The following is a 19,221-nucleotide window of genomic DNA, read 5'->3' on the forward strand; positions in this document are numbered from 1 at the left end:
GTTAGCAGCAACAAGAAAGGAATTCATACCTGGGATACTTGCTCAGTTTTCTGGTTGCACTAATTTTCTTCTTAAACTATAAATTTTTATTATTGTAGTAAGTCTAATAATGCAGAATTGAAAGGGCATCTGTCAAAATATCTTAAGGAACTAGTAGTAACATAAGTATCAATCCAGAAGTGGCTTAGTAGCTGATAAATTAGGAAGCTAGGAATTTGTAATCTGGTTTTGCAAGCTCAGCAGAGCAGGTTTACATAACTGAAACAGCTAAGCACGAAGCTTTCCAACCATTTTCTTCTCACAAAGAGCAGGATAATAATACTAATAAAGCTTGCTAGCAAGTAGCAAAATACATACTACTCTCTTTAATTGTTTAGTTTTGAATCTCTAGATATTTTTGGTCTTTGCCTTAAGGCATAAAAGTCGATAAGATTTTCTTGCCCTTGTGAAAGAAAGTTGTGAGGGCAATAATGGAGGAGAGTAGGACAATTGGCCCCATAATCCACTCCTACTTTCTCAAATTTTGTTTAATTCATATTTGCATTACTGGGGAAATTAGAATTTCTTCCATTCTTTTTAAGTGTAGTCTTCATTTGTTTTAATCAAACAATTCATGAACTATTTTTTTTTTCACAGAATTCATGAACTAATTAGGGATTTTTTTTTAGCTTTCACATATAAGGTGTTTTTAGAAATAACTCTCTTTATAATTTTGACTATTTTTAACCAAGAGATAAAATTTTTGGACAAAAATGCTCTTAAATGAAACCTTCTCAATCACACGCGCTATCATACACACCCAGGAGGTGAAAAAAATAGATATGCTCAGAATTTGGTAAATGATACTTTGCTAAAATCTTCCTCTTGTTGCAAGATATGATTTTCTCCGATTCATTATACAATGGCGTGAACCAAAACGCTAGGTATATAACAAGGCAGGAATATTAAACAATCATTTCACTCATTCTCAAAAATAGAGAAGTGTTCGAGAACAAGTTCAACGCAAAGTTATGAGTGACAAGGAAGAAGTTGGCAACACATGGTAAGTCAGGGAATGTCGAATTTTTTGATGGTTTTGTGTGGGTTTAGTGATTTGAATGCCATATTGGTTGAGAATGTGGTGTAGGGTTTTGTTATTACATGGCATTTGGTGTTGTTTGAAGTTGTTAAAATCGGTAGAGATATTAGACGGCATAGCCATTTGGGTCGAATGTTGTAGCACATGCAAAGAAAATGGGCAGGGCATGCAAAAAAATCAATGATTTCACTGATTGAATGAATATGGTGTGTTGAAACCAACGAATTTGAGGCATTGCATGTATCGACGTATTATTAAACGTATTGTGTGCAGAATGTTATGAAATTTAGCCATAGCTTGTAACAACAATTGTATTATAGGTATGACGTGTAACAAAATAGCTATTATACAGGGCGTGTAATAAAAGAAATAATTTTGTAAATGTTGTGGAGCTTCTCTAATTAACTATTCAGTGTGTGTAGCTTACATGTGCAGAACTATAGTCTATTATAGATGGATTTCAGAGAGTACAAAAATGTTGAGGTGAAACAAAAGGAGGAATTGATCATGGTGAGTTCAAAGGAGGAAGAGGTGAAACCAGATATCCCTGCTACTACAATGACTCCAAAGAATGAGGAAGAAGAAGAGGAGCAAGATATCCCTAAGGGTTAGTTATGAGCTGGTCTCTCGAACAGCATAATGTTGCGTAGAATCAATGAACCAGCACAATGGAGCATTAGTACAAAGTAATCAAGACAAACAAGCCAAAATGGATACAAAGTTCAAGGATTAATCTTCTTGTCTTCTATTTTTAGTTGAAGATTAAAAAAAATGGCAAGGTGGGAATAAGAGAGAATAAGATGAATCAATTGGACATGTGACTTTTTTTGCATCGTTATAGTGGTTTAGGGTTGAATGTTGACTGTTGAGGGTTTATGGTTGAAGGTTTAGGGTATAAGTGATATGGGAGAACTATAATTGAGTAAAATATGACAGAAGCATAATTAACTAATAGAATTGTTGTGTACTTGCAGAATGACTTAGAAATGACTTAACTTAGAGGAAATTGTGAGGAAAATGCTGAATTACATAGATATTTAAACTTGTTGAAAAGGTTTAGGTGTATAGAAAAGAAATAAAAAAATTAATATTGAAAATAGAGCAAGTGGAGAACCTAACAATTTACAAGGATGGTAGGTGTAGAGACATTCAGTATGTATACATTTAATCAGAGTAATGAGAATAAAGACTATTGATTTAACATCTCAAAACTATGCATCTGAATTTAAAATTGTTGGATGAATACAAGTGACTCTTGATATGGTGCTTTCAGTCAAACACATGAACAGGTAGGCCATTTGTTAGTTGTAATGCATAGTGTGTAACAAATGTATTTGTTGGCATGACGTGTAGGAACATGGATAACTTATGCTTGGCGTGTAGTAGTGATAACTCTATTTTATAGAGTTATCTTACATTTTTTTGAGCATAAAAATGACTAAGGTCCTCTTGTGTTTAATTGAATTAGACCGTGTTTTTACTATTCAAAAAAAATTAGACCTTGTTTTTATGTTTTTCTTAGTATTTACTTCATGCATACCTTAGGATTTTAAGTAAGTAATTTGAGTTTATATCCATGTTATTAAGTCTTGTTTATACCTTCTATTGATTGTGCTATATGTTGGTGAAGGTGCAAAAAAGATTGGAAGTCAAATTGGCAAAGGATCATACACTTTCGCTTAAGTTGACCTCAAATGATGCTGCAGTAATTGAAGCATATCTTGAGCTACAAAACTCCAATAGATATGATTCTTGGACCTATGGAAAGATAAGTGGAAGGGATACAACTTTGATATTTAGCACTTCACCCAGTTCAAAATGGAGCATGGTAAAAAAATGAGAGGAAGTTAACTGAGTTGCAGTAAAAGAGAGCATTGAAGTTGAAGGAGTAAGAAGCAAAACAGCAAGCACAGCCCTGCAGCACTGCCCACATCAGCCAGCAGCTCCTCACAAAGCAGCAAGAACAGCGCTGCAGCGTTGAGCTTCCAATGTTGCAGCATCGTCCAACACCACTAGCATAAGGCAAAACAGAAGCTTCAACGCCGAGGTGCCATGCTTCTAGCACCACGGCTCCCCCAGGCCAAGCAACAATGTCTTAGGCAGTGAGCTCGGCATTACCACACCAAACTTTCAGCGCTGTAGCGTCAACTTCAATTTTATACAATCTGGACCTTCCAATTTTTCAGGTCAAAGGGTCAGTTAAAGGAGTATAAAAAGTGAGTTTTTTAGGGAGAAAAGCAAAAAGAATTCAGAGATCACTTTGGGAAAAATGAGGCTTGAACCAAAATGGGAAAAGGGAAAAGGAATCAAGAGCTTTGAAATATAAAAAAACTGCACCAAACAATTTCTCACACTAGATTTGAGTTTCTCTCTCTAACTCTTTTTATAAAACAATGTTTCATTTTGCTGATATGTCTATTTGCCTTTTGAGTATATTGAGCTAGAGTTCTTAACCGAGGATTATGACGGATTTTAATATGTAGCTTGGATATTGTGTTGGTTTATTATTTATTTTTAGAACATCGATGTTTATTCAAATCTAAATTTATTGCCCATTTATTTACTTGATCACCATTTAAATATGTTTACGTATTTAAATGATACTTGAGAGAGTTAGTCTAATTAAACCTTGATTTGGGTAACGTGTGTTCACTAAACTTAGAAATGAATTTAAGTGTTTTGATGTGCAATTAGGGTAGATATACACCTAGTTGCCACATATAGTCAATTTTTAAAACCTTGGAATAAAGAACTTAATTTAGTTGTTTCCTATAGATGTGATTCAATTAAGTTAGACAATTAAGTTACACATGCTTTAGAATTCTAGACTAGCATCAACTTTCATTAAGATTAAGTAATTAAGCAAACACAATCCCAAGAGAAATATTAAAGGATACCATATTCCTAGACTATTAAACCATTACTTCTACCTCAATTTATTATTTTCCTTTCTTAGATTAGAATTAGTTAATTAGATTACTTTTTAATTATTTATCAAAATTTAGTGTTTGGATAAAATTAACTTATTTTAATTTTAGTAATTAGCAACAACTAGCAAACCAACTCCTCGAGGGATTGACAAACTCAACTTATCACTATATTACTTGTAGCAATCGTGTACACTTACATGTAGACTTTGCTTGTATTTTGCATTTAGATAGCGAGATGAGCAAAGTGTGAACACATTCCCTACTATGTGTCCAATTAAATTATATTGCAGTGCTTATTTTGCAACAGACCACTGTAATGTAAGATTATAATGCAATCACATTACAGCTAAGGGATGTAATGTGATTGCAGTTCAAAACCAATGCAATCACATTACATTACACTCTGAAATATTATTAAAGACATTTTTACCCTTCAACTTTATTACTTTGTTAAAAACATTTTGTAATGTTATAATCGAAATAAAAAATATTAAAATAAAATATATAGTATAAGAATTAGAAATTAAATTAAAATAAAATATAATAAATTAAAATTTATATAAAATAGGTAAAAGAAATTAAAATAAAATATATAATATAAAAAATTATATTAAAGAAATGAAAATAAAATATATAAGATATAATAAGAAATGAAAATAAAATATATGAGATTAAAAATATATTTAAGAGATGATATTATATAAAAATTAACAATAAAAAATACAAGTATATTAAACTTGCATTTTATCAAATAAGGGTAATTGTGAAAATTAACATTATATTTCCAACAAAGTACTTGTCAATCAAATGCTGCAATGTTATCTTCCTTACATTTTAATTATTATTTTGCTTGTATGCCATATAATAAAGGCCTGGCATATAACAACTCTGAACAGTATTTTAATTTACAAACAAATTTAAAGAAATGAATGGAATGGGTTTTCCATAAACTTGCAATTCTGTCAAAAATAAAAAACCAAATAACATACCTTAATGTCATCTATACTCTTGAGTCTGTATCTCGCCGATGATATAACCAGATGACGAGAGACAAACCAGAGCACGATGCCGATGGTACTCAAATTAGAGAGGCTTGTATGGCAAAAGAGAGTTGAGAAAACTAGGAGAGCTTAGAGATTTGATAGAGCTGAGGTATTTGAGAAAGCTAGGGGAGTTGAGAAAGTTGGGAGAGCTCAGAGTTCTAATAGAGTTGAGATATCTGAAAGAATTGGGGCAGTTGAGAGACCTGATACAGTTGAGAGAGCTGAGCGACCTGAGGGAGCTAAGAGAGCATTTAATTTGTCTGAATGGCAAGAGACAAAAATCGCGAGATTATTTTCTTTGAAATATCTTCAAGGGTATTTTTGTCAACTCATGTCATACTTTGAGTAAAAACAGTTAAATTTGTTTTAATGACTATTTTTGAAATAACCTTATCAAGAGGGTTTTTTTTTTCTTTTTTTATAATTGGGGGAAGGGGGATTCGAACCCTGCTCTTTAGGCAGGTGGATTATGTACCAATCAATGAGCTAAATGCTCAAGTGTAACCTCATCGAGAAGGTTATTCCTCACAATTTTCTCAACTAATTACATATGCAATTTATCAACAATAATTGATTTCGTTGGAAAATCGGTTTGTCTTGAAATGAGTGATGTAAGTTTCAGAGAAAAAACCATCTGTTTGGAAGGTGAGTGATGTAAGTTTCGAATCTTTTTTATAATTTCTTATTGACATTAATCTCTAAATACACAATTCTTGGAGATAATTAAAATACATAACAATTTATCTACTCTGAATTTTATGTAACTTTTGTTCACACGCATCATGTTTTTATGATAAATCGTTACAAAAAGTTATCTTTCCCTAGAATATGCATAAAAATAACATCATTTTGGAAATTACGCAGGGTTTTTCCATCCTTACTGACTGTTTATGCTATGAGAGTCTCTTGCAATCTAAGCTAGATATTTGAAATGACATGTCGGTGATGAGGTCAACAAAAATGACTTTAAAAAAAAATATATTTCATTAGATATAAGATAAGAATTAACCAAAATCAACTACAATAACCAACGTTTAATCAAATTAAGACAATCACGTTAAAATCGATGTTATAATTGTATACGATCTGCAACATAAATAATAATGCATTGAATGATATGATTTGTAGGCGGAAAAATTAATTAATTCACTGACCATGGTCATTATTTCCATGAAAATTTTATTGGCTCAAAAGATAGTAAAGAATCAAGTATTTAATGTGAGTACAAGGTTTAAAGAAAATTTTATTGACTGAAAAGATAGTCAAGAATACAGTAATATATAGTGCGTGTTTGACGGATTTTTTTTTTTATTTTTCCTTTTGGCTTTATTAATGTTATCATTTTTGTTGGTAGCATTGGTAATAATTTTAGGCAAATTATCCTATTCGTACGAGTGTTCTTTATAATTTTCTTTTTGGATCATAAGCTAACATACAGAAGATATCACATATTTAAGTGACAACAAAAATTTATTTTACACTAATTAATAGTATTTCTTTCGTTAGATAAGATATGATACTTCATCTTACCTTTGATGTTGTTGATGGTGGAATTTATTTATTTTTTACTAAATCATGATGTCGTTATTGTTTTTTTTTTCAATCAGTAATAGATTTGTAGGAAATGTCACTGAAGATACAGTGGAAGGATCTACCCTTAGTTGGGGGTTAGATCCAAGAACAAAAGGAGTTCGTACAAGGTGGCACTGAGTACCATTGGACATTATAAGAAACAAAAACATGCAGGGCCACTCTTCCAAAAAATAGGAACACAAGATCCCACAACATCAAAATACTTTATGAAATGCAACCACAGAAACCCATCCACCACATGCCTAAAAACGATCAAGAAGACATTATTGTTACGTACGCAATGACGGTGGAATTATTGTTAATGTACGATATTTTTTTTATAAGCCATAAATGATTTCATTAATCGTGGGATTACTCAATTCCATAACGTTTGTCCCCACAGGGATGGAACGAGTGGCAAACAGGGTTCCCTCGCCACGGTGTGTTAATAAGATTGGGGAGCCTTCGTAAATCATTAAAGTACCATTGAAGCCTCGATAAATACGAACAACTAGCAATCTCACCACTACACTGCAAGCTAGTAAAAGAAATGTCATCCCAAGTTTGTTCAAAACCAGTTAGAGATTTGGATTTATGTTAAATTGTTAGTGGTTACATGATTATGTGAAGTTTTGTGGGATGTTGTTAGATTGCAAAGATGAACTCTGTTAGAGGAAGATTGTATGTAACATTTAATCAAGAGTTGGACAAGACTTGAAGCTTTGAGAATTCTGAATTTGGAGACCAAATTCTATTAAGTGGGAGAGTAAAGAACCAATCAAAATCATATATACTAATCAACGTTTAATCAAATTAAGACAACGTTTAATCAAAATCAAACCGATGTTACAGTTGTGTACGATCTGTGATATAAACTGTAAAAAAATTTAATATTTAGGTTGGTGTTTAGCTATATTTTTTTGATGCATCGTATGATATAATTTGTAGGTAGAAAAATTAATTAATTCACTGGCCATTGTCTTTATTTCCATCAAAATTTTGACTGAAAAGATAGTAAAGAATCAAGTAATGTATTGTACGTGTTTGACAGATCTTTTTTTTCATTTTTTCTTTTTGACTTTATTAATATTACCAATTTTGTTGGTAGCATTGGTAATAATTTTAGGCAAATTATCCTATTCGTACGAGTGTTGCCTATAATTTTTTTGGATCATAAGCTAATATTTAGAAGATATCACATATTTAAGAGACAAAAAAAACTATTTTACACTAATTAATAGTATTTCTTTGCTGAGATAAGATATGATACTTCATCTTACCTTTTGATGTGTTTGACGGTGGAATTTATTTATTTTTTACTAAATCATGATGTTATTGGCTTTTTTCTCAATCAATAATAGATTTGCACTAAATGTCAGTGAAGAGACAGTGGAAAGGTCAACCCTTAGTTGGTGGTTTAGATTCATGTGCAAAAGGAGTTAGTACCTAGTGGCAGTTAGTACTATTGGACTTTATGCACACCTAATGGTGCTTAGTACCATGTTACATAAAACATCAAAATAGTTTATAAAATGCAACCACAAAAACCCATCCACCACATGTGTAAAAACGATCAAGAAGACATTATTGTTACGTAAGCAATGACGACGAAATTATTGTTACTGTGCGATATATATATTTTTTTGATTAGCCATAAATGATTTTATTAGTCGTGGGATTACTCAATTCCGTAACCTTGCTTATCCCCACAGGGATGGAACGAGTGGTTACAGCGTTACCACGCCAGTGTGTTACCATTGAAGCCTCTATAAATACGAACAACTAGCAATCTCACCACTACACTGCAAGCTAGTAAAAGAAATGTCCTCCCAAGTTTGTTCAAAACCTGCTTCTACTTCCTCTGATGATCATGATGCCAAGTCGATTGAGAATCGTCCCTTGGCCAGTTTTCCTCCTAGCATTTGGGGAGATCGTTTCCACACATGTCCTGAAATGGTATACTACTCTTTTCTTTTTCTGCTAAATGTTTAATCCATGTAATTGATAAAAAGCTTTTGCACTTGCACAGAATATGGATGCTACAACTAAACTACATGAAGAATTGAAGCAAGAAGTACAGAGAATGTTGACCACACCTATGGACAAACCATCCCAAAAGTTGCTCTTAATTGATGCAGTGCAACGCTTAGGTGTGGCTTATCATTTTGAGAAGGAGATAGAAGATGCTTTAGAGAATATATATGGTGATTGCAACGGTGATGGCAATGATCTCTACATTACATCTCTTCGATTTCGATTGCTAAGAGAGCATGGCTTTAACATTCAGTGTGGTAAGCATTACTTTGTTTTAGAACCTTTTTATTGTTGAGTAAATTACTATTTTCGTCGCCCGACATTTCAAGATTTTTTGTGTTGCTCTCAGTTTTGAAAAAAATAATGTTTTGATTATCAACGCTTATAAGTTTTATTATTTTAGTTATCAAGTATGGCTATGTCATTTAATCAAGGTATAGTGACGTGGAATGTCACTAGACTTAATTATCTTTTAACGACTAAGTGACCAAAACGATAACACTCTTTAAAGTTGATGACTAAAACATTATTTTTCAAAATTGAGTTACCAAATGAACAATCTCGAAAAATTAATTGACAAAAAAATTATTCTTTAATCAGTGAGACCAATTTCTCTACAAAACCTCCACTTCCCTTCAATTATTAATATTATTTCAAATACATTTGGCGATATGAGCAGAATCATTCAACAAGTTCAAAGATGAGAAAGGAAACTTCAAGGCATCCTTAATTAGTGATGTGAGAGGCTTACTAGAATTGTATGAAGCTGCACACCTGCGAGTACATGGAGAAAACATACTTGAAGAAGCTCTTGCTTTCACCACCTCTCATTTAAGGTTAGTAGAAACAGTGGTAGAGTACCCTCTCTCAGCAGAGGTTGCTAGTGCTCTAAAATCGCCCATCCGCAAGAACTTGCCAAGGTTGGAAGCTAGGAGATACATTCCAACGTATCAAGCATGTGCTTTGCATGATGAAACTTTATTGAAGTTCACAAAATTGGATTTCAACTTGTTACAGTATTTGCACAAGAAGGAGATAAGCGAGATCTATAGGTAATTGATTTTGCCATCGGGCAACAACAAATTATAGGCTAGAGTTGAACTATGTACTAATGCTTTTAATATTTCAGGTGGTGGAAAGACTTTGAGTTCTCTGATAAACTACCTTTTATACGAGATAGAGTGGTGGAAGATTACTTCTGGGTCTTGGGAGTGTACTTTGAGCCCCAGTACTCCCTTGCTAGAAGGATGATGACAAAAGTAATTGCCATGACATCAATTATAGATGATATATATGACGCATATGGCACGTTTGAAGAACTTGAGCTCTTTGCAAGTGCAATTGCGAGGTTATCATGGCTCACAAGCATAATAACATCCACTACTATAACTTCAAATTTTATAATTTTATAATTTTGTTAAAAATAATAGTCAAAATAAACATAATAGAAATGAAAGGGTAGTAGAATTTTAACTGACATTATTGCCTAGGCATAACCCTTTAAATTCAATTGCATGCAGGTGGGATATCAGCTGCATAGATCAGCTTCCAGACTACATGAAATTATGCTATAAGGCACTCTTAGATGTTTATGAAGAAATGGAAGAAGTGATGACCAAACAAGGGAAATTATACCGTGTTCAACATTCGAAAGAAGAAGTATATTGCATCCAAACTCCACTGTATATAATTTTCTTGAATTTATATTGCAATCACCTGCATGCATGCTAATTAAATTGGGTTTATGACAATGTTTGCTGATTTTTGTTCCTTAGATGAAAAGACTAGTTCAAGCCTACTTTGCGGAGGCGAAGTGGCCCCATGAAAATTACACACCAACAATGGAGGAGTATATGCCTATTGCATTAAAATCCTGTGGTTATTATATGCTATTAATGACGTCCTTGGTTGGCATGGGAGATATCATACCAAAAGAGGCATTTCATTGGGCATCAAACGACCCTAAGATTGTTTGAGCTTCATCGATAATTAATAGGCTGATGAATGATACTTCCGCCCACAAGGTATCACTATATATCTACTTGCATTTTATTGCATTTAATAAAAATATAAAAACTTAATTTGTCGAAATAAAAGAAGATGAACAACTCTATTAATTTAAAAATTACGTGGATTGTAGTTTGAGCAAGAGAGAAGGCATGCCCCTTCGGCCGTTGAGTGCTACATGAAACAATATGGGGTCTTAGAAGAAGAGGCATACGATGAGTTTAGGAAGCAAGTTGAGGATGCTTGGAAGGATATAAATGAAGAGTTCTTGAAACCTACAGCAGTGCCAGAGCCAGTTCTCATCCGTGCTCTCAATCTTTCACGTGTAATACAGCTCCTTTACAAGGACGGATCAGATACATATACGCATGTGGGGGAAGAACTCAAAAGCCACATCACTTCATTGCTGATTGATCCACTCCCCATTTGAGTTATGTTGGAAATGATAGAGTTATATATATAGAAATAAAGTAGAACCAAATTGGGCTTTGCCGAAATGGGTTCTCACGCAGTGAAGATTGAGGAGTATTTGCTTGCTTGCTTGGTTGTTTGTGTATTACCATGTTTAGGTTATGCATGTAGGGAACTGTAATTTTATAATAAGGCAAAAGGCGAAATCATCTTGTACTAAGGCCAGAGGTGAATGATTGTCACCTATGCTACACTCTTAGCATCATCAATGCATAGACATTAGCACAGTTAAGCATGATGGTGTTTATTTTTACTTCGTTTTTTCAACTCATTTGGTCTTTCTTTACATTGATTAAATGTCAGCATGAATATGAATGATATTTTTTTTCCCTATACTTTGATTAAATTTACTTTTTTTTTTCTCATCCTGATTAAATTTAGTTATCCATCAAGTGATGTAGCATCAGCTGTTTTTGGGAACCAACCGAATGGACTTTACATCAAATATGTTACTATGTAAAAATGTATAGAAAATAAGAAGTGTTAAGCTTGCTAGCAAAGTAGTAAAAGATATATAGTAAAATCTCCATAAATTAATACTCTTGGGATTATAAAAATTTATTAATTAATCGAGATATTATTTAATCGATAAGTTAATAATTTATTAATTTATACAATAATTAATAAAAAATTAATTTATCAATATATTTTTTAATTTTTTGTCAAAATATTGAATTTAATACATGTATTGTGTATTGGGATTATATGAATATTACCTAATTACCGAATTACGGATTATCATTATTCGTGACGAGTAATTTATTGAGAATGTTATGGGAAATGATAAAAAAGATGAAGTCGAAGACGAAAGTTTTATATTGGAATCTATCTCGTGCAAAGATGCACTCAAAACAACAATCACATTACATAATTTTCTTTTACAATACAAGAACTCTATACTAGAGTTTCTTAATGCACTAAGAAAAGTTATAGATGAGATGTCTAAGGATATATCAATTTCAAGAAAAAGAAAACATTTGAATCATATTTTATAAAGGCCTCATAATTGAGTCGNATGTGTGCATATATACTATAATATATATATATAATTTTGATGTATAGAAAGATTATTAATTTATATATTAAATGGGATCTATATGTTCTTTTTAAAATATATTATCTTTTAAATTTATCAAATTACTAATTTACCATGTTGATCTCAAATCAGGACCAGTCAAAAATATTATTTAATCATGATTATAAATTTATCTGAATATTAATTTATAAAAATTTTACTGTACTACTCTTTTTACCTTGAGACATAAAAATAGATAAAATTTTGTTGCCCTAGTGAAAGAAAGTTATGAGGACAATAATGGAGGAGAGTAGCACAAGTGACCCCACAATTCACTCCTACTTTCTCAAATTTTAGTTCAATTCATATTTGCATTAGTTGGGAAATGAGAGTTTTTTCCATTTTTTTATAGTGTATAACAATTCATTAACTAATTACATAAATGATTTATCAACAATAATTAATTCAGTCAAAAAATTCATCTATTTGGAAAATGAGTGATGTAAATTTTAAATATCTTTTAGAATTTCTTATCGACATTTATCTCAAATACACAATTGTTGAAGATTAAGATATATATTATTCCAATTAAATTGGAAGATTGAACAATTTAACTACATTGAATTTTATGTAACCTCTATTCACACGTATAAATAAATTTCTATAAATGATAACAAAATGAAAATTGTGATGTATGACAAGTGAACTAATGTAATTATTAAGCCTCTGGACAAAGGAAGGGTTTCTTGGGAAAAAGCCAGCCGTCCAAAACTCCAATTGTATCAATATCATCCAAATTTTCACCAAACCATGGAAATAAAGACCATGCCCTAGCTACTTTACAAATCAAAGTCATCCAATTTCTGTCAATATCGATGCATCCAAAGGATTCTTTACTGTTCATGTCCCATATTGTCCAGAACTGTAACATCGACTTTAACGTGGTTATCTTAATTTGATTAATGTTGACTATCATATTTGATTTTTGTGAGTTCTAGTCTTACATTAAATAGATACTGTTTGGTTAAAATTATTGGTGATGTTACTTTCATGCATACTTCTCAAAAAAGACAACTCTTTTGCCACCTCGTTGGAAAAAATGGTTTTCATAGAGTCCCAATATTCTCGGCCAGGTGATAAGGTGTTACTGTTTGGTGCTTAAGTTTCACAGAGCCTTAATATTCTTGAATTGTCTCCTTTCGTAATTTTGAATTTAATAAATTATTTTTGTTTTTCTTTTTATACAAAAATGTGTTATAGATATAATCAACGTGCAGATATACATACAATGAATTATTGAATTGCTTTTTCATTTGCTTTGTTTTGGTTTGTATGATATTCAAACAATTCCTTACTGACACGAAAATCCTATAAACAGTACAATCAAGAAGATGGTTCACATGACAAAACGTTACTGAAGTTTGCAAAGTCGGATTTCAACTGATTATAAAATCTGCACAAGGAAGGGCTAAGCAATATCTCAAGGTGATTAACTCCTTAATCCTTATATATGAATTGCTTTATGAATAATAAAGTACCATAGATGTTCTAATGGTTTTATTTCAGGTGGTGGAAAGATTTAGACTTTGCGAGAAAACTACCTTTTGCAAGAGATAGATTTGTTGAAGGTTACTTTTGGATATTGGGAGTGTTCTTTGAGCCTCAAAACTCCTTTGCTAGACAGATATTGACAAAAGCAATAGTCATGGCATCAACTATGGATGATATATATGATGCATATGGCACATTTGAAGAACTTCAACTCTTTACCAATGCAATTGAGAGGTCAGAAATATATAACTATATTGCGATTAGCTTCTTTGATAACTTCAACATTAGAATTTGATTGAATTTCACGTGGGATACTAACTGTATGGATCGACTCCCGGTATATATGAAATTGTTCTACAAGACACTCTTAGACGTTTATGAAGAAATGGAGGAAGTGAGGACAAAGCAAGAAAAATCATACCGTGTCCAATACGTAAAAGAAGCAGTAAATTGACACTACTCTTATCTCATTTAAGCTTTTTTTCATATGAAATAAATAAAGATTATTAGGACCACAAAAGAAAAGGATGTAAGATTTCATATACATGCTAACAATAGACTTGAAGAATTATTAGGACCACAAAAGCAGATAACATGCCCTCTTTGGTTTTTGTCATTTCCCAGATGAAACAATTATCTCAAGCTTATTTGTTGAGGCCAAATGGTACCATGAAAACTATGTACCAACAGTGGAGGATTACATGACCAACGCATTAGTTTCTTCTGGCTGCATCATGGTGACAGTCACATCTTTTGTTGGAACGGGAGACGTTGTGACCAAAGAGATCTCTCAATGGGCACCTAACAATCCTACGATTGTCAGAGCTTCTTCCATAATTGCCCATCTCATGGACGATATTGTTTCACACAAGGTAAAAAATTAAATATTAAAATATTGCACATAATTTGTATTCAAATATTTGGTTTATGGGTTGATATATGATTTCTTGTCTAAAAAATAAAATTCGAATCCTTTTCTTCCAATTATAAAAAAAAATATATTACATATAACTCAATCATAAAAAAGACATGCAATGAGTTGAACAAGCAAATTGAAAACGCTTGGAAGGATATAAATCAGGAATTGGTGAGGCCATCGGCTGGGGTTCTGATGTTGGTCCTCACATGGATTCGAGAAAAAATTGATGTGGAATAAATAAGAAACAAAATTGTTCAAACTGTCATGAATTTGAAATCTTTTGATAGATTGTTAGAATTTCTCAGTGTAATAAAAGAATAATATATGGTAGTTTTTTGTCGTTTTATGCATGTCTATAACTAGTTAGAAGTTATAAACCGGAATGAAATTTCAGATGTTAAATTGTCTCTGCCACCATTACTCGGCCAAGCATGGAGTAAGGTACAGCTAAAGCGAGTTTCTAAGTTGGGCCTTTTGGGTTTGTGGGCCCATAAATCTTTTGGTCAAGGCATGTTTATGGACATGTGTTTCACTTGGCCCAGTAACCATGATCAGAGACCAAATTTGGAGATATTTGATGAGTTGGAGTATGTTGACTGGGAGGCATAGGAAAAAACTTCAATCATGAAGCAATTCAATAAAGTTATTTGGATCACTGTGTTGAAAAGAATTGAATGTTGTCACTTTGCATGGAGTAATTGCACACGCTATGAATCAATTTCTTCCTGAAAATGCACTGGAACTGGCAACTGCACTAAATGCAATCTTGACAACAAAGAGATCCCAATTCTCTTTATTGGATGTTGGATACAGGATGTACCCTTGGAACTTTTATACTGGACCAATGATTTCAATTCCAGTTGAAGCTTGTCGCTTGTGCTTAGCTTTAAGAGCTAAAGCCACCAATGACTTCTCAATTTGCAACAAACTAGTGAAAATAACCACTAGAACAATAACAAAGTCGTTTTTTTTTAGCATATTGTAACAATTCTGTTAGCACACTTTTAACAGGGTACTCTGGAAGATGGACAAGAAATTGCTGTGAAGAGGCTTTTGAGAAGCTCAGGACAAGGGTCAAATGAGTTCAAAAAGTAGCACTTATAGCCAAACTTCAACATTGGAATCTTGTAAAGCTTCTTGGATGCTGCATTCAAGGAGAGGAAAGAATGCTGGTTTATGAATATATGCCAAACAAAAGCTTAGACTTCTTCATTTTCGGTATTGAATCCTAAGCACTATAAAACAAAGTTCTTTATGACTGGTGTAAATTTATCAAAAGTATATCGTATCTTTTTGCCCAATTGCCTACTTCAAAAGTTTTTTGGTGGATATTAGCTTATGTGACAACCAATACATGTCTCGTAAAACAAGAAGCAAGCTATTAGATTGGTCCAAGAGATATCATATTATATGTGGCATTGCTCGGGGCCTTGTCTATCTGCATCATGATTTAAGGTTGAGGATTATACACAGAAAGCTTAAAACTGGTAACATTCTTCTTGATAGTGGGATGAGCCCAAAAATTTCAGACTTCGGCCTGGCTAGGACATTTGGAGGAGACCAAACTGAGGGCAACACAAGCAGAGTTGTTAGAACATAGCGAGTGGTTTTCCCCCCCTTTTCTGGTGCATGAGTCTACCACTTAATTTTATTTATGTCTTTTGTTTTCATCGTTTTCTGTAGTGGTTATATGGCACTAGAATATGCATTTGATGGGCAATTCTTAGTAAAATCAGATGTTTTTAGCTTTGGAATACTGGTTTTGGAGATAATATGTGGGATGAAAAATAGAGGGTTCTACCAACCTAACCAAAGCCTTAACCTTATTGGGCATGTAAGTATAAAGATTTTACTTGCCAATGTACATGACCGAAAAATAACAAGATGTTTATAATTTGTATCTGGCATGGAGACTCTGGAAGAAAGGAAGGCCTTTAGAGCTGATGGATTCATTTTTACAAGAGTGGAGTTGTTGAGAACTCAGTGATTCCGGCTGATAAAGAAAGAAGAAGAAGAACAATGAGTTTGGGCACGAATCAATAGCCTGTTGAAGGAAAAAAGGAAATAGGTGTACAGTGTCGTTTTATTCCTCCAGTTAATGAGTGAGTAAAATGCCTAAAGTCTTATCGTTTTGTTTTTAATTCTTATGCTGGCTTAAATGCCACTTCTTATGTCGTTTTGCTTGTATTTTGTAAGGCTAAAAAGCCACGTGTCTAAGTGTCTATTTCTTTACATCAAATATGCTACTATATTTTTGGGAACCAACTGAATGGACTTTACAGCAAATATGTTACTATGTAAAAATGTATAGAAAAATAAGAAGTGTTAAGCTTGCTAGCAAAGTAGCAAAACACATACTACTCTCTCTGCCTTGAGACATAAAAATAGATAAGATTTTGTTGCCCTTGTGAAAGAAAGTTATGAGGACAATACAATAATGGAGGAGAGTAGGACAAGTGACCTCATAATTCACTCCTACTTTCTCAAATTTTTGTTCAATTCATATTAGCATTATTGGGGAAATGAGAGTTTCTTCCATTTGTTTTAGTGTATAACAATTCATGAATAAAATTACATAAGCAATCTATCAACAATAATTAATTCAGTTGGAAAATTCATCTGTTTCGAAAGTGAGTAATGTTAAGTTTCGAAATTTTTTTTATAATTTTTTATCGACATTAATTTCAAGTACTCAATTTTTGAAAATTAAGATACATCTTATGCCAATTAAATTAAACAATTAAATGATTTATTTATTTTAAATTTTATGTAACCTCTATTTACACACATAAATAAAAAAATTTCTATAAATGATAACAAAATGAAAATTGTGATGTATGACAAGTGAACTGATATAGTTATATTAAGCCTCTAGACGAAGGAAAGGTTTCTTGGGAAAAAGCCAGCCGTCCGGAACTCCAATTGTATCAATATCATCGAAATTTTCACCAAACCATAGAAATAAAGACCATGCCCAAGCTACTTTACAAATCAAAATCATCCAATTTTGTTAATATCGATGCATCCAAAAGATTTCTTTATTGTTTATATGGCATATCGTTTAGAACTATAACATTGAACGTGATTATATTAATTTGATTAAATGTTGATTATCATATTTGATTTTAGTTAGTTCTACTCCTACATTTAATTAAATAGATATTGTTTAATTAAAATTATTGGTGATGTTTTAAATAAAAAAGCAAAAATTTTATTAATTCTAATAACTTGCATATCATAGCAAGTTTTAAACTTTATAGCTAAAAGACTTCCAGTGACAGAAAGTCGAACTAGAAGAGAAAAAGAGTAGTACAATTACAAAAAGATAAAACTACTCAAAACGATAAAAGCATTATCATGGGAAAATCGAACCCCTAGCAAACAAAGACCTATCCCATTCATCAAATTATCAATTAATCCTAATCCAAATGTATTTACCCATTCATCAAATTATCAACTAATTCTAAACCTGATACTAAAACATACATGAAAACTACACCGAAACAAAACAGAAGGAGACACAATATCACTACCAATAACCCAAAAGAAACTAATCCAAACATGTTGCGTTGACTTAAAAGCATCAAGTATTCGCTCCGTCCCAAAGAAAGAGTTGTGGTTGACGTCCCTTGACCTGAGCATATCAATATGGGAATCATTCCCTATCTCAGAAGCCCTGGTAGCATTCTTGCATCCATCATGGCAGCGTAGTTGAATGCCTTCAAACATCTCCATGCAAAACATCTTGACATGAGCAAAACGCGTCATCACCAGGTTCAAAGGGAAAGCCAAGACACAAAAACTCAAGAGAACCATCATCACACAAACTCAACAAATGGCACGTGCTAACCCACCACTTGTGAAGCCAAACATTCTCTCCCACGGCAGCACACATGCATCATTGATTTCATTTTAGTGGCCTTAAATATTAGAGCTAGCAGCAATAAGGCTCCTCACACTCTTCTCTCTTCTCCATTTTTCATTTTTTGTAGAGCAAAAAGTCCAATGTACCTGACCATTGTCTTATTAAGCGTCTAGGACTGTTTGGCGCTCCCCTCCTCGATCTGCCATTTCAAGCTCCACAATCCTTTGTATGACCTCCTCCTTATCTACAACAGAGGCTAAACCCAACTTTTTGCTCAATTCCCAATTCGTCCTTTAAAATCAACATCTAAGATCGAACTTTCCTCCACTGCCTTTCTTCCACTACTGTTTTGACCCAATAGCTCTTCCTTCAACCCTTTGCCACGCCTTCTTCTTGTATTATTGGAGCTTGTCCCTGGTATCATTGCTCCTTTCTTCTTACACCCACTTCCATTTTTCATTCGGCTCTGCCCTTTCCCTTTGCTTCCTTGTTCACCCATCGGATCCGGGGAGTATTTTTGGACACTCTTTCTCCCTCTTCTACTTCGTCTCACCTTACTTTTATCCCATTCCTCCCCAATCTTTCTACCAATTTCTTCATTTTCTTCCCCATCATCCTCTGAATTCCGACTGTTTGTCGTCCTCTTATCACCGATGTCTTCTCTCCCATCATCGCCCTTCATAATCTTTTCTTCGCTTCCTTTACCTTCACAATCATCGTTCTTCCCTTGCCTGGT

At 33.0% G+C, this 19,221-nt stretch overlaps 1 protein-coding gene and 1 pseudogene across 1 annotated transcript; both read left to right on the forward strand.

Moving 5' to 3' along the window:
* Positions 8,406-11,367, forward strand: LOC18593710 ((+)-delta-cadinene synthase isozyme XC14). The gene is made up of 7 exons (XM_018124469.1): positions 8,406-8,579; positions 8,653-8,914; positions 9,337-9,709; positions 9,787-10,005; positions 10,178-10,316; positions 10,433-10,681; positions 10,798-11,367. The coding sequence occupies exons 1-6, from the start codon at positions 8,445-8,447 to the stop codon at positions 10,631-10,633; spliced, it is 1,329 nt and encodes a 442-aa protein (XP_017979958.1). The 5' UTR covers positions 8,406-8,444; the 3' UTR covers positions 10,634-10,681; positions 10,798-11,367.
* Positions 10,843-15,229, forward strand: LOC108662711 (annotated as a pseudogene).

The sequence above is a fragment of the Theobroma cacao genome, chromosome 7 (assembly GCF_000208745.1).
Source record: "Theobroma cacao cultivar B97-61/B2 chromosome 7, Criollo_cocoa_genome_V2, whole genome shotgun sequence".
Lineage (NCBI taxonomy): Eukaryota > Viridiplantae > Streptophyta > Magnoliopsida > Malvales > Malvaceae > Theobroma > Theobroma cacao.

Coding starts and splice junctions, on each gene's coding strand:
- LOC18593710 (XM_018124469.1), top strand. CDS start 8,445: ATGTCCTCCCAAGTTTGTTCAAAACCTGCTTCTACTTCCTCTGATGAT. Junction 9,710..9,786: donor GAGATAAGCGAGATCTATAG/GTAATTGATTTT, acceptor TTAATATTTCAG/GTGGTGGAAAGACTTTGAGT. Junction 10,006..10,177: donor TTTGCAAGTGCAATTGCGAG/GTTATCATGGCT, acceptor AATTGCATGCAG/GTGGGATATCAGCTGCATAG.